The sequence below is a fragment of the Macrotis lagotis genome, chromosome X (assembly GCF_037893015.1).
Source record: "Macrotis lagotis isolate mMagLag1 chromosome X, bilby.v1.9.chrom.fasta, whole genome shotgun sequence".
Taxonomy (NCBI): domain Eukaryota; kingdom Metazoa; phylum Chordata; class Mammalia; order Peramelemorphia; family Peramelidae; genus Macrotis; species Macrotis lagotis.
In genome coordinates, this window is record NC_133666.1 from 678,326,701 (window position 1) to 678,342,426 (window position 15,726).

At 38.7% G+C, this 15,726-nt stretch overlaps 1 protein-coding gene across 1 annotated transcript in view; it reads left to right on the plus strand.

Annotated features, from left to right (window-relative positions):
• The window catches only part of FBXW8 (F-box and WD repeat domain containing 8), a 111,016-nt gene that overhangs the window by 6,302 nt on the left and 88,988 nt on the right, over nucleotides 1-15,726 (plus strand). The window contains exon 2 of the mRNA XM_074205912.1: nucleotides 9,488-9,592. Within this exon, the coding sequence (XP_074062013.1) occupies nucleotides 9,488-9,592 (105 nt within the window). The remainder of the gene's footprint in view (nucleotides 1-9,487; nucleotides 9,593-15,726) is intronic.

Here is a 15,726-nt window from a genome sequence, read left to right on the forward strand (position 1 = left end):
TCCTCACCTAGTCCTGTTAGGGCAGCCTCAGAAGAGCTTCCGCCTGCTTCCTCCTGCCAGTGCTTCCTCTTTTTCTTTTTAGGCCAATCAGTGTGAAAAACTAATGAATAAATGAAATTATCATCCTCATCAAAGTATTTGTGCTGGGAAGGATCTTAGAGAGCATTTAAGTCAGCTTCTCGTTATACAGGTGAAGCAACAAAAGCCTGAGAGGTTCTGTAATTAACTTAAAAGTTAGGTACCTGGTATGTCATAGCACTTATACATGAAATCATCCAAAGTTCTTGTCATTAATAGCAACTCAAAATAGGATTTCAGTGTGAATTGTTGCTGCACATGGAAGTGTGCTGTTGAAGATCCTAAAACACATACATATGTATGCCACAAATGTATGACATTCAATAAAGACCTGCTTATACATGGGTATTGGTCTTTCCCAACCATTGGTGTCATTTAGAAGTTTATGGTTAACATTTTAGAGCAGGAAAAAATTCTATTTCAATTAATATGTATATTTTTCAATATTAGCTACTGATTATACTTGAAAATACCTATAGTAGTAGAGCTTATTTTCAGCATATTTATGATTGCAGATCAAAAAGTTAATTTAATTGTAATCTTTTTTTTATTCCTGAGAGTGAAATAAATATTTCCCTAACTTGCACATTTTAAACATTTAGATATCAGTCACAGGTGTAGAAGTGTGATTACAAATCCAAAAGTAAACCGTCAGTGATGAAACAAGAAATTAACTCTCCTTTGATAACTTACACACTACCTGCAGATTTTTCCTAACTCAGATATCATTTCCTTAAAGCATTTCCTTACTTCTCTGGTCCACAGGATTTTTATTTCCTCTGTACTCAAAGCATATAATATTTATACTTCTTGTTTGACAGTCATGTACAAGTAGTCCCTGGCTCTTCCCTATAGCATTCAGTTTTTCTTCAAAAACCTTGCGAGCCAGTGTCTTGGAAGCCATCCTCTTTCCCTGTTAGACTCCTGCTTTCCTAGAAGTCATAGCTTATTCAAGTCCTCCTTACCCATCAAGATCTTTCCTTCCAATGGATGCAGTAGTGAAACGAACCCCCTGAATTTTCTATCTCTGGGAGGCTTATTGGCCTAGAGCTCTCCTCTCACCCTCAGAGCTAGAGGAAAGTTGGCTGTTTGGGAAGACAAAAGTTTGTATGTCTTTTATGGATGTATGAGAGTTTTTGTGTCTTGGAAGGAATATTATTGTGGTAAGGGAAAATAATATCCTTCTTAAATGGGAAACCATTTCCTTCCAGAAATTGTGGAATAGTGGTGAGTAGGTTCTACAGTGCCACCATTCATCTTCATTAGCAGCTAAGTAGACTTTGGTGGGCTAGCCCTGGAATGTATTATCCACACCCCCTTCCTTTTTTTTTTTAAACATTTCAATGGGAAAATGAGCTCTGATTTGCAAAGTTTGGTAAGGAAAATATGTTCATAATTGGGAATTGTCAATGTTGCCCCATATTCCTATTTAACTTTTTATGTGGGTATATTTTGTTCACCTAAATTGTCAATTTCTGGAAATTAGGAACCAATCAATGAACAAATATTGATTAAGAATCATGTCTTGTTCTTTTTCTTCTTAGCCTCTACCTCAGGGCTGAGCACATAATAAGTATTCTGTTTTGGTGAATGAATAAATTTTATTTCAGTTGGGTGAGGAAGTGGACAGGACCTTAGAGTTAAAGAAAGACCTGAATTTAAATTTCACCTCAGATGTGATTCTGAGCAAGTCATTTTGCTTTTTCATCCTCAGTTTCCTCACTGTAAAATAGGAATAACAGATCAAGCAATAAACATTTATTAAGTGCTTCCCATGTCAGGGACTCTACTGAGTACTGGATAATGAGAGCACTTGCCCCGAAGTGTTGTTGGGAGACTCTAATGAGATAACATGTAGTGCCATATACATGCTTGTTAATTATTTCTTTGAAGTAAATTTCTCTCAGTAGTATGATGGAAATTTGTAGAAACTTTTTTTGACTGTTTTGGACTTTTGCTACCCAACTTTTTTTTTCAATCAGCACTCAAAAGGAGCGCTTTGAGGAGGCTGACTTCATCCATTATATCTGATTGTAATATCTTGTGCTTTCTTAGCTTTTGCCAAATATGAAAATAATCAAGATAAACTGCCTTAGAAAGGAGACGCTTTTAGTCACATAGTATTTTATTGTAATTGCATGAACATTTTTTGATTATAGTTATAGTTACTTTTCTCTCTGTCAAAAAAAACACTTAGGGGAAATTTTTCTCTTTGTCCTGTTTTCCCTGAAGCTTTACATTGGAGAAGAAATTAAGAAGAAAGTCAATTTCCTTACTTCTGACTGATTTGGCTCTTACTAATTATCTCTTTTTTAAAAAAATGAGGGGGCAGATTAAATTTCTGACAGTAAGGCACAAAACTAATCCATTTACAGAATTAGTATTACATTAGCACATAGGAGTGCAACTCTCTCTCCCAGGGGATGGATCTATTTGCAATTTCTACCAAGCCTTTTGGAATAAGGCCAGTAGACTTTGGGAAAATAGAGTACTGAGTGACTTTGAAGTAACAAAGTAACATTACCCTTTTGTGTTTTTGGTTTACCCGACCTACACAGTAGGGACATAGGAGGTTTCTATACCTCCAAATGCAAACATAAATGGGTTTGATTTAGAAAAAAATGAATCTAGGAGACACTGGACAAAAAATAAATTCCTCTTTTGCCATCAACAGTTAACATTTGGTGAATATAACACTGAAAAAAATGTTTTCCTTAAGTTTGAAGAAATCTTCAGATTATGATGAATCTCTCAAACTGATCATTCTTAATATAATAGGATGATAATGATAGCTGATATTTCTGTAGGTCTGCTTGATCTCATTTGTTCCTCCCAATAACCCTGGGAAAGAGAGCCTAGGGTATTATGATCATCTTCATTTTCCAGATGAGGGAACTTGGACTCCAAATGGTTAAGTGACTTTTGGAGGCAGGATCAAATCTCTCCAGAGTCCAAGTCAAATGGCTCTTTTTATCAAACCATATTTCCACATATTACTTAGATTAATTAATATTATTCCTCAAAAATATTGTGATCACTAATAATTTATAGTGTGACCAAGGTTTCACTTGGTCTGTTTTTAATAGCTTTTTAATCATTCTCCATTTTTGGAGTTTTTTTGGCTCAAAAAATTGTCAATTTTATTTTTTAAGCCAACAATTACTGATGTTATCATTGGATTGATAGTGTCTGTGGTAGACAGCAGTACAGTTCTCTTGCTCAGAAGTGGTCTGTGAGGAAATATGATGGATAAACAAAGCAATTATTTCTCTGAGCTGGTGTAGCAGGAAGTCATACATATTCTTGTTTATTTAAATGTAGCTCTCAGAAGCCACCAAGATGTATAAGATTGCCGCCATTACAGTTTATGTACTAAAGCATTGTTATGGGAGGATTTTTCATTATCTTTTTGAGATTGGTCCATCTGTAGTTAATAGAGGGGGTCTGGTAAGGACAAAAGAACCACAAAACTTTAAAAAATTAGTTCATGCAGCACCTCTTCTTTCCTTTCTACCACAGTGTTTTATACATTGGGAACTATAATATTTTTCAGATATTGTTATATCATCTAACTGTTTTATGTGGAATTCATATAGAAACAACCTTGGCACAAGTCATTATCCCACTCTTATTCTTTTATATTTAATTTTCTATGGACTATTTCGCTAGTGGATAAAATATTTGCTTTTGTAATTGAATACTAGGTGGTAAAGTGGGTATATAGAATACCAATCCTGGAGTCAGGAGGACCTGAATTCAAATATGATACTAGCTGTGTGACTTTGGGCAAGTCACTTAACCCTGATTGTTTCGCATCCGGGACCATCTTTAGTTGTCCTGATTCCTCCTATCTGACCACTGGACCCAGATGCCTGTGGAGGAGAAAATGAGCCTAGTGATTTAGCACAGCACCCTTCACTCAAATCCAATTCATGGCATCATTTCCCTGATGTTTTTGTCTTGATTGAAGAACAAAACATTAATCACTTAGTATGAATAAGTAAATTCCTCTTTTGGAGATTCACTGAAAGCATCCCTAGTACAATTCCAGTAGTATACAGGTCAATATGGATTTTTTCTCACATGATTTTGATCTACCTTGGTGCATCTTTGTGTTTTGCAAGTTTTTCATTCTATGTATTTTTGAGATAGAATACTTTGTGCAGTGAAATCCACGAATACATTCATGAATTATTGTCCTTATGATTACTATAACATTTTGGTAGAGCCTTCAGATTTCCACAGGACAAATAAGATAAAATATTATTTGAATTGAATTTTGGATTACTCAAAATCGTGTCAGAAGCCTTCTTGCCTTCTCTGTATTACTTCTGATGATTGTTATCTTTTGAGATGGAAGAAGACCTTGACATGAACTGAATGATGACATGACATGCACATTATGTTGATTAAAGTGAAAGGAATGTTGTGTAAAGACATCCTTCTCATGGTCTCTTCCAGAATTATCTTAACCTGGTGACCTGATAATATAGGAAACAGGACTTCTGGTGTTGGTTTGAATACAATGAGAAAGCTTGGTCTTTTACATGTGAGTCCTTCTCATGCCATCGAGGCACCATGAGAATCAGAGAAGATTTTGCTTCTTGGATAGAAGGGTTTTCTCTCTCTCTCTCTCTTAATAAACAAAGTTTAATTTTTTCTTTAATTTAAGGCAATAGGGTTAAGTGACTTGCCCAAGGTGACACAGCTAGGTAATTATTTAGTGTCTGAGGTCAGATTTGAACTGAGGTCCTCCTGACTCCAGGGCTGGTGCTCTAACTATTGTGCCACCCAGCTGCCCCAGGGTTCTCTTTTAATGACTTGCCTGGTTCCTTAACTATTTGGTTTTTTTTCAAGTTTTCTTTTTTTTTAAGTTTTTTTTTGCAAGGCAAATGGGGTTAAGTGGCTTTCCCAAGGCCACACAAATAATTATGAAGTGTCTGAGGCGAGATTTGAACTCAGGTGCTCCTGACTCCAGGGCCAGTGCTTTATCTACTGCACCAGCTAGCTGCCCCAACTACTTGGTTTTCTGCTCAGTTCTTAGGCTCTGGTACTAGTCCACATTGAAAGTGGGGGAATGTAAGGATGCATGAATTTATAACCCATTGTCTTGATTGTTAATTAAGTAAGCCTGCTAGTCTCATTTTGACCTTGTGTCCTAAATCCAATGCCCAGGTTCTTTTCTTGTTTCTTCTGATCAAGTATTTCTAGCCCAGTTTTCAAAGTCCCTGTCTTGCTGGTTTTGCCCTTTCTTGCAAGACTGAGGCTTCCCTGTATGGTACCTCAGTTTTTTGGAATTGAGACCCTATCTTATTTTCCTCAGCGTTCACAGAGTTTGGAGTTTTAGTCTTGAACCCTATTCCTGTAGCTCACTCTCTATTTACTGTATGATTCTAGTTTCTGCCTATTGTTTGCCATCATCCTTGCCTAATGTTGTATACACTCTACTTTAGGAGAAACCTACCTGCTGCTTGCCTCAGATCTCAGATGTCAAGCAACTGCCTTTCTGTACCCTTTTCTGCTTTCTAGTGTTCCTGATATCCCCCACATTTGTACAGAATTCCTCCTTTTGTGCACTACTAGGATTTTTCTGGAATGCCTCCCCAACCCCAAGAGGATAGCCTCTGAATCTCTGCCTTATTCACATAATCAATGGATTTGAATTTTGGAGTTGGGGAGAGCCCTCAGGAACCATCTAATCCATAAAAGAATCTTCACTAGTGCATATCCAACAAATGGTTATTTAGTCTTTCTTGCAGAACTAGTGAGGAATAACTCATCATCTCCTGAGACAGTCCATCCCACCTTGGGACATCTGTCATTGTGGAGAAGATTTACTGAGAAACCTAAATTTCCTTCATTGTCTGCTCTATCCCACTGCCGTCCAAGCTCCTGGGTACTGCCATTGGTTTATGGATATCATAGATCATAGACCTGAGGGAGAAGGAACTCAGCTTAAGGGATCCTCCTATTTAATTAATCATTTTATTTAATTGAGCCAGACAGTGTATAAGCATTGAGGATATAAAGACAAAGCTCTAATAGTCTGGTCCTCAAGGAGTATTTTAATGAAGATAACATTTATAGATTCATAATAGACTTGTATAAAGTAAATAATATTATCTAACATTTATATGAGGCTTTAAGTTTTATAAAACACTTTATATGTAAATATGTATTATTTCATTCAGTCATCTAAGGTAATTTTAGAGCAGAAAGCATTAGCATTTGGCAGACTGGAAAAGGTCTTTGATAGAAGGTAGTTCTTGAGCTGAGTTTTGAAGGAAGCCAGGAGTTCTAGGAGGTAGAGGGAGGTGTGAGAGCATTGTAGGAGGAGCAGGTGGACATGAGGAGAGGGTAGGAAGATGAAGGTGAGAAGACTAGAAAGACTGGGAGAGGTCAAGTAGAGGTGTTTATCCTAGAAGTAATAGGGGACCACTGTAGTTTATGGAGCAAAGGAGAGGGAGGTGGAAAGGTAGACACGGTCAGAGCTATGTTGCAGGAAAAGTTTTTTTGTCCACTAAGTAGGTGAGATTGGAATGAGGGGAGTCTTGTGGCAGGGAGACCAATCAGAAGGACAGTATGATTGTCTGGGCAAGTGGCAAGGGTCTGTAAGTAGAAAGGAGACAGAACTGAGAGATGTGGTAAAGTTAGCCACACTAAAATTGGGGACAGGAAACATGGGATGAGGTAGAGAAAGGACATGGAGAGTGGACTCTGCTTTCCAAACAGGAAGTTCAGATGTAGAATGGGTCAGGATAAGAGGGAAATGATTTCTGTCTTGAACATGTTAAGCCCAGAACCAAGGCTGAGGAAGCCACTTTGGAATTGTTAAGAAACATGGTTAATAAACAAGGCCTCCCAATGTGGAGCCTTGGCAGGGGAGTCAGAGATGGCCCCAAGTAGAGTAGCCAGGTGAGAAATACTCTGGGCCGAGCTGAGCTTCCTCCTTCATTGGTGGGTTTGGGGTTCATGATCTTCCTGTCACTGCCAATCTGAGAGGCAGAGGGGCACTGATGAGGGCTTGCAGCAAGATGAGGCTATCCTAATAATGAACTTCCTGAGGCATGGAAGGGAAGTGAGAGAAATCCTTAAAGTAGTACAGCCAGGTGAGAGGACAACTTTGGAAGTGGATTCTCTGTAGGCTTTGAGGCCTGACATTCCTGAGGGGGAAGAGCAAGGCCAGGCTTATTTGGAAAGAGCATGATGATACCCTGGTTGAACAATGAGAAGACACATTCCCTCCTCTTACTCCTTCTTTAACCCTGAGTTAGAGGGGAGAATCTTAAGGAAAAGCTAGCTAAGCCCAGTACTTAAGGAAAAAACAGAAAAGAGACCCCCTCTAGCCCCTTATAGTAGGAGTAAACTACTGCTGTTTGCTTGATATTTTTTTCCCCAGAGGCCTATTCTAGCCTTTGTAGTAAGTCAAAGTATTTATATTTATTTCCTCGCACATTTTCCTCTCTCACACATGGACCCCTTTGGAATTGTTTTCTGGGTCCCTTAGGGGCTAATAAAACTAGGTGGAGAAACACTGTATTTCATGAAGGGCTTCCCATTATTTTTGGTTCAAGGCCCTCCCTTTGGCATGATACATTCTTTTCTTGCCCACCAAGTGCTTCTCTCTCACTATACTTTCTCCTTTTTTTTACTTGGTCACACCTTTTTGATCCTTGATCCCCTATGTTTTACTGTAGCTTAATCTTATTCTTTCTAGCTTCCCTTTACTGATTCCCCTTCTGCCCAATGATCCTGTAAAATTGGGCTATTCATTCTCATTTCCAAGCACGCTGTTCACCTCCTTTTGTCTCCATACCTTTGCATTCATTGGTGGTCCCATATGTCTCAGAACTGGAACATTTTCAGGGATTCTCCAGACTTGTTTGAAAAAGTGAGAAACAGATTTTCTTTTTTCTTTTTTTTCAAAAATATATATTTATTTTGTTAAATATTTACCAATTACATGTAAAATTTTTTAACAATCATTTTTCAATTTTTTGAATTCCTAACTCTCCCCCTTATCTCCTTGAGAAGGCAAGCACTTTGATATCAATTATACATGTGAAGTAATTCAAAATAAATTTCCATATTAGCCTTATTGCAAAGGAAAACACTAACAAAAGAATAAAAACAGAGTAAACAAAGTTCTCTCTCTGGAGTTGGAGAGCATTTTTTCACCATGAATTCTCTGGACTTGTCTTGGATCATTGTCTTGATCAAGTAGCCAAGTCTTTGACAGTAGACCATCCCTACAGTGTTGCCATTACTGTGTACAGTGTTCTCCTGGTGGAACCATATTTTCTTAAAAAGCTGAGACTGCGAGCCTGTTTGAAGCCTAGAGCCATGCAGTGAATAAGGATGTTTTCCTTGGAATGGTGAATTAGTGATTGGCCTGTCATGATGATAAACCACCGAAGGCGGCCAAAGCTGATTAAGATTGCGTTTTATTAAGTCTGTACCTGCTGGTGGAATGAGGAGCATGCTTCTTACCCAGCCTAAAATGAAGCAAAGCAGGTGCATGTGGAAGAGAGCACAGGCTCTATTTTTCTTTTTGTTTTGACATTTTCGTTTTCTCTTTGTAGGCCGGCGGCGGCTCCATGACAGCCGTTTCTCTCCAATAAAGCCCCTTACCTCATCTCTAATTGCTTAACTAAAGACAAGCAAGCTCTAATTTCTCAGCATTAATAAATGACACAGTAGAAGAAATGCTTTGTTTGCATTGGCCCACTCAGGTTAACCAGTGTAATCCCTTGAGTACATTAGGAAACCATGCTCTTCTAAGCAGCAAAGGGAAGATGGTGTTTACCTCAATTAAGAGTAGCATTTTATTTATTTTCTTTTTATTCCTTTTCACAACCCTGCTCTTTTTTTCCTAATGAAAACACTTAGTGAATTAGATCAGCCTTTCTCACTGTGTGGGGCTTACCCTCCAAGTTGGGGGTAGCAGCAGTTGTCTTGGAAGCTAGAGCTGTTTCTCGCTCCTGGATGCCTGGATTCTTAGGCCTCTTTTCTTCCCTGGCTACTGCAGCCCCTTTAGAAATAGGAGGCATCCCTGCCTTGAAGTGGGTGAGCCTTTGCGTGGATTCCTGTTGGTCTCCCTAGCTTGTAATGTGGGGAACCTGTTCTTGCTTTTGTGAAGCATTGTGGGAACTGGTTTCTAGGATTCTAGAAGGGCACAGTGGGGTTGGTCGGGGGCCACCTGTGGGGTCAGGGATTAGAAGAAGGTGGCTAAGCCCCATCAGAAGCTCTGGAATAGCGGGAATTTGTCTCTTCTCTTAGAAAACCATATGATTTTTATTGTTTCTACCTATAGACAATGGATGCCCAATTATCTGGACACTAATTATGAGCTGTTTTCACTGTGGAAAATGAAGCTTTTGGTTGAATGATTTTATTTTGTTCTTTTCAGAATGAAATCAACGAGATCCCCTTCTTTGACATCCAGCTCCCTTATGAGCTGGCATTAAAGATATTTCAGTATCTGGGCAGGACTGAATTGGGAAGGTGTGCTCAGGTAAGCTCCACCCATCTGATGTCGCAGGGATTAGCAACAGGTACCAAAACAATTTCAGGTTTTGGTCAGAGAAGTCTTTTAAAGATAAATAGAATAGCCTCCTTTCAATGACATTTTTGGGAACAGAATTAAAAATTTTTGGAATTAATGAATTATTGTGAATGCATTCTAAGGAAAAACATTCTCCACACTTAGAAGAATTTGGGTGTTCTACTCTAGCCCTTTGTGAGTTCAATTCAGCTGGGCTTCGAATCAGGAAGATGAGTCTTTCTAAGTTAAAGTCCAGCCTCAGACGCTTACTAGTTGTGTGACCTCAGGCACAGTAGAAGAAATGCTTTTTTTTGTGTGTCGGTTTCTGAACTGGAGAAGGAAATAGCCAACCACTCCAGTATCTAAATTGGATCACGCAGAGTTAAACGGATTGAACAACAACAGCAAAGCACCTACTGTGCCTTGTACCTATCATATTGTCAGTATTACCATAATGAGTTGTCGCCATCTCAAATACCTGGCTCCCTTTGTTACAGGTGTTATAGCTTAACTAAGGTAAGAGGAAATAGATGACAATGATCACTATTCTGCAAGATTCAGTAGCTTTTGCTGTTGATGTGCTAACAGTCCCTAATGGAGATATGCCAGCCAATAGTTAAATAAACGATGACGACGGTAGCAAAAATAGCACAGGCAGAGGATTGTTTTTTTAAAATCATGGTCAGGCAGTCTGTTGATTAACTACTCACAGACTCTGGAGAGACTCTCTATTGCCAAGCAAGGATTAGATATTTCCATAGTGCATGTTATTTCCTTCTTTCATTCCATGATACTGTAACTTTTCATGAATTCACAGGAGAAGAAGAATATAGTACATTTAAATAATAGGGAATTATATACCAAAAATGAAGGAATATGAAGTTAGAAATATTGAAAGGGATTTGAGTAGTGAAACATCCAGGCCTTTAGTGTTTGCTCCTTTTTTTATGATTGTACATTGGAAAAGCACTTGAAAGATCATCCAGTCCAAACATGAATTCCTTTTATAGCACCCCAAAAGCACTTGAAGAGATCTAGTGAAGGGACACCCCTCATCTCCAAGAGAAACAACTTGTTCCTTTTTTTTTTTTTTTTTGGATGGCTCAGAGAGAGTATAGAGGCTTTCTCTCTGTTGTGGGATTATATGTGACATAGCTAATAGAGAACCAACCTTGGAGCCTGGAAGACCCTGGTTAAGACCTCTTTCTCTCTCACACACTCCAGCTGTATGATCCTAAAATCAGAGGTGTCAAACACATACCAGCCGGGAAACATTTAGCAAAGAAATAAAAATATAATAAAATGTGTGTTGTTCATTTGTGTCATGTTGGACTCATTGTGATTACATTTGGGTACATCTTGGCTCCTTCTGCAGCTCATTTTACAGATGGGGAGACTGAGGAAGCAGGAGCAAGTGATTCAACTGTATAGTCCCACAGATAGAAAGAGTCTGAGGCCAGAGTTGAACTCTGGTCTTTCTGGCTCCAGGCCTGGTGCTCTAGGCCCTGCGTCGCCACCTAGTGCCCCACAGTAGAACATAATGTTCACATGTGGTGTTCTAAGGCCATGTGCCACCGGCAGGGATGGCCCTGTTTCTGTTTGACACCACTTTTCTAAGTAAATCTCGAAGAATAGAAGACTCACTGGAAACTGGGAGCTCGCTATGGTACCCCATGAAAGCACAGGTCTAGTTCCTATCCCTGTCCTGTCCTTTTATTTTAGCATAATGTCATTTTTAACATTTTAATGAAAGGTTATGAATTTTAAAATATGAATTTGAAAAGCCTATGTCCCAAAAGGTGGTTTTCTTTTTTAAACATCATGGTTGGATTTTTGAATTTGTATTGAACATTACAGATTTTTTTTTCATGGCAAAAATAGATGACTTCTGAAGACTCAGCTCTAGATCTGAAATCCTGTGGAGAACACATCTTCAGTATATGATGAAGATGGATTAGAAAAGGAGATTCATTCAATAGAAATTCTGTTGGAACACCTCTTTTCCATTAATCAAGGGAAACCCATATTGATTTTTCTCTTCCTTGGACATTTGATTTGTTGGAGTTTAACTTTACATATTGGCTCCACTCCCAAAAGCTGAAAACGAGAGTGTAGCGAGATGGGTCCGATTACTGAATTTCAACTGGGTCCTCTTAGTTGTAATCTTGGGATAGGGTTTAATAGCAGCTTTATAAAAAAGTCAGCATTAGAAGATAAAAATCTTTCTCTTGATAGGGAACTGCTGTTTAAGAAATCATTTCTTTGAGCCTTGCTTTCTGTCCTCCTGTTTTGTAGAGAGAGAGGGCCATGTGGCTTTCACATCTGCTGCTGCCTCTCTCATCCAAAGAGTTTATCAGTTACAGATATCATCTTGTAGAAAAAGACATCCCCCTTTCTAGACAACAGGGCTGCATTTCAGGGTAGATTGGTTATGCTGGTGAGATTATTCTGCAGGTGTGAACAAGCTCATTTACAACACAGTAGTCCAATTGTCTACCAGAAATCTTCCCCCTTTGGCCAGTTGGATTTACTTCTTTTTTTTTTTTCCCAGTCTGGTTTGGAGAGACTATGTATAAGAATTGGAAAATATTCTTGAATTCAGCTCTTGGATAATGTGCTGTGCCCCAGGTGGCCAGGATTTTGTGAGGCTTTCAGAGTAAATGCTTACTGAAGGCTTGTAGTTCATAGAATTGGCTTGCTTTTTGAATGTTAAAATGAAAGGTGAAGTAATAAAAATAAATAGCATTTTCATTTTTTTTTCTCATGGTGTTTTTGTTTTTGAAACAAGAAAAAACCCTTCTGTCGAATGGAATGTCCTGCTGCTTTATATTTTTATTGGAGAGACCTTTTTTTTTTAATCAAGGTCCCTTGAGATTTTAATGAAATTGAGCCAGTTTTGTCAAATTGGCATCGTGAACTATATGAGTGCCCTTGGAGAAAACCTGTTTGCTTAACTTTCTATGCCAAATTGGTAACTGACTCACAGTAAAGTAACCTTTGGAAATTCAAGTGTGGCAAAAATGAAATTGTTGGAGAAATTGTTTTCCTTTGATTTTTGTTGCCTCTGTTCTTTCCTCCATTTCGGCTTTATTGAGTTTAACAGGCTCAGTTCTTATCATGTTGTACTAGCTCATGATCCATATGAATCCTAGAGGTTTCTCTTCAGAGACCTTGGCTTTCTCTAGTTGAGGGCTTAGTGGTCTCTAAGGGACCTGTACTCTGGTGAAGGGAGGATTTGGTGTTGAAAAATGCACTCAAACAATCTTCCTGTTTGTAGGAGAATAGATGCATTTGCCAACCCTTTAAAATTCTTTGTTAGATTATCATTTGTTACTCATTTATTTAGTGCTACCAGGATGTGGTACTTTTTTGATATTTTAAATGATAACAGGACAACAGAGTTCATTCATTAGACTTTTAGGAAGCCCTACTGGGTGCAGATGTCCTTTGCTAATAAACTCTGGGGGAGATCCAAAGAGATCATGGCATTACCTTTAAAGAACTCAGGGTCTGGTAGGGGGCAATAAGGGCACATCCATTTAGTCAATCAGCAAGCATTTATTAAATACCCACAGCCTGCCAGACATCATGCTTGGGGGCTCATAGGAAAATCAAACTATAGTAATGTGAGATGGAAGGATCATTTCCATTGTTTTCACTATGTATGAAAAAATTAGAATGTTAGGTTATCTGTCAGAAAATACTTATCTATGGATGGTGACCTTCAGGTGTATGTTGCTATTCTCCACTTACATAAACCATAGTTGTCTCAACTTCCATTGGTAATCATGCCTGAATTACACCTGTAAAGTCCTCTAAACTCTGAGTCTGAAAAGGATATGGTAAATTTCTGGGGCCATCTTTGAGTAGGAGACAATTTCATTTCTTTGGATTTAGCAGAAAGAAACTAATAAAGAAAATTAATGGATGTTACAGAAATTACAGGAGTCAGCGAATGCTCATAGAATTGAAAAGCAGGAGATAAATCAGCTGTTAGCTTTGTGACTAGCTAGAAAAGGCTTAGGCAGAAGCCTCTTTAGAGGCTGCTTATTGAAATCCTTAAATTAAGGAAGAATATCAAAATCAGATTGAGACCCCGATTATTTTAGAACCTGAGTCTTCTGCGAACCTTGCCATTGGCAGGCAGGACCTAGAGGGGATTAAGGACCCGTCACCAGAGAACCTGAGGTGGGGAGCACTTTGACCTCCCTTAGCTCTGACTGCATTGACTCTTTCTGGAGGGGCAAGTGGAGCTCCTCAAGAGCCTAGCTTATGGTGGTGAGGGACTAAGAACATCTTCCTCTTCTGGGAATGGCCCAGGTGAGCAGGAGGGACTCAGAGGTGACCTTTGTTGCCCTCCTTGGGCTTGAGTTTGAGTCCCATGGCTTTGCTGGCTTGTTCTCATCATTCGGACTTTGTGTGAGAGTCTGTCGGTCTAAGCGTAACTAGAACAATGGTTTTTTGCTTGCTGGACCTCATCACCCCAACTCAGGCAGAGCTAATCAAGCTGATCTGGAGCCAAGGGCTGTTTTTTAACACAGCAACTCACAGTGGGCTTGTAAAGTGAAATGCTGGAGACATTTTTATTAGAGACTTCTCACAGCTGAGGCTCACTCAGTGGGGCTTTTACAGGGGAGTCTCGTGCCAGTTCTGGTGCGTTAAAGAAAGGTCAGGTTAGGCCCTTTGGAAAATTTGAGCTTGGAAACTGACTGGATTTAGTATAATTTGATTTTAAAAAAATCACCAAATATGAGAGATTTCTTTTTGGGGAAGTCTTTCAAGCATTTGTGAAAGCTTTGGATGATTTACATTGTGTTTTTCTTTTCCTTTTCCTTAATTGCTTTAAAAAAAATTCTAAGATGTATTTATTTTCTTAAAAATTCTTCCCCTTCATTCCTATCCAATTTCTTAAAGAAGTTGGCAGCAGTTTTTATTTGCAAAACCAATTTTAATCGTTATCTGGGTGTTGAATACTCTGAAAATGTTGGAGATTCTCAGTGGTTTGCCCTAATAACAACAAGCCTTTCACCCAGCTTTTCCCCAACACAGCCATAAAGGCTACTGCCTACGAAGCATGAGTCTTCTGTCTCTCTCAGCACCTAACACAATGATAGGCACTCAGTAAATAATTGCTGTATGGCAACGCACTGGAATTGAATCCTAAGAGAAATGCCTTGTTCTGAGCAGACCCAAAGTGGAAGGCAAGAGGTGGGAAAACAAGGATAGATGGGAGAAGGGAGCTGATAATCCCATTGTACTGGACAGGCCCATTGGATATGTTATATTCACATTTGATGTGTTAAATGTCATATTCACATTTGAGAAAGACATTTAAGATGGGGAGGAAACCAAAATCTATGCCAGACTAGCATCATTTGGAGGAATTAGGAAATAGGGTAGGGGGTTGGAAAGACATGGCTGTCAATTTTTTAAAATTATGTGGAAAAGGTCCTAGAACCAAACTAATGGGTACAAGTCACAGAGGAGCAGAGTTCAACTCTATCCAAGGGAAAACTTCTCAATTAGATCTGTCTAAAAATGGAGTGGCTGCCTAAGGGGATAATGAGATCCCTATCTGTGGAGCTGGAAGTTCATTTGTTGGAGATGTAAACAGAATTCCTAATTAGGGTATGGGTTAAATTAGACTGAACCTCATCCTGGCTCTAAGATTCTCTTTTCTCTGAGGGCTAGGAGTTTCTTTAAAATAATTATTTGGTCTTTGGAGCAACTTAGTCTTAAATTTTTCTGTCAGTTTAGGTCAAGAAAGTGTTGTAAGTAGCCTGAAATCTTGGCCATTACTACATTATCCCCTTCTAACTTAATCTTTTGTGTTTGTGTATCTTCACATATGATATATACTTGTGTGTCCATGTTCAGAGTTTAGCTTTAAAACATAAAGACTGCTTTTGAAGACCCCATGCAAAAAACTGTCTCTTTTGTTTTCCCTTATATTTGTATCCACATTCATATATAAGGCATTTTGGGGGGGGGTCTTTGTAGGTCCTTTATTTTTAATTTTTCTATTTATGATAGTCAAAATGGTAGTCACTTAAAGTTGTTCTTAAAGCAATATTACTATTACTGTATATGCTGTTCTTTTGGTT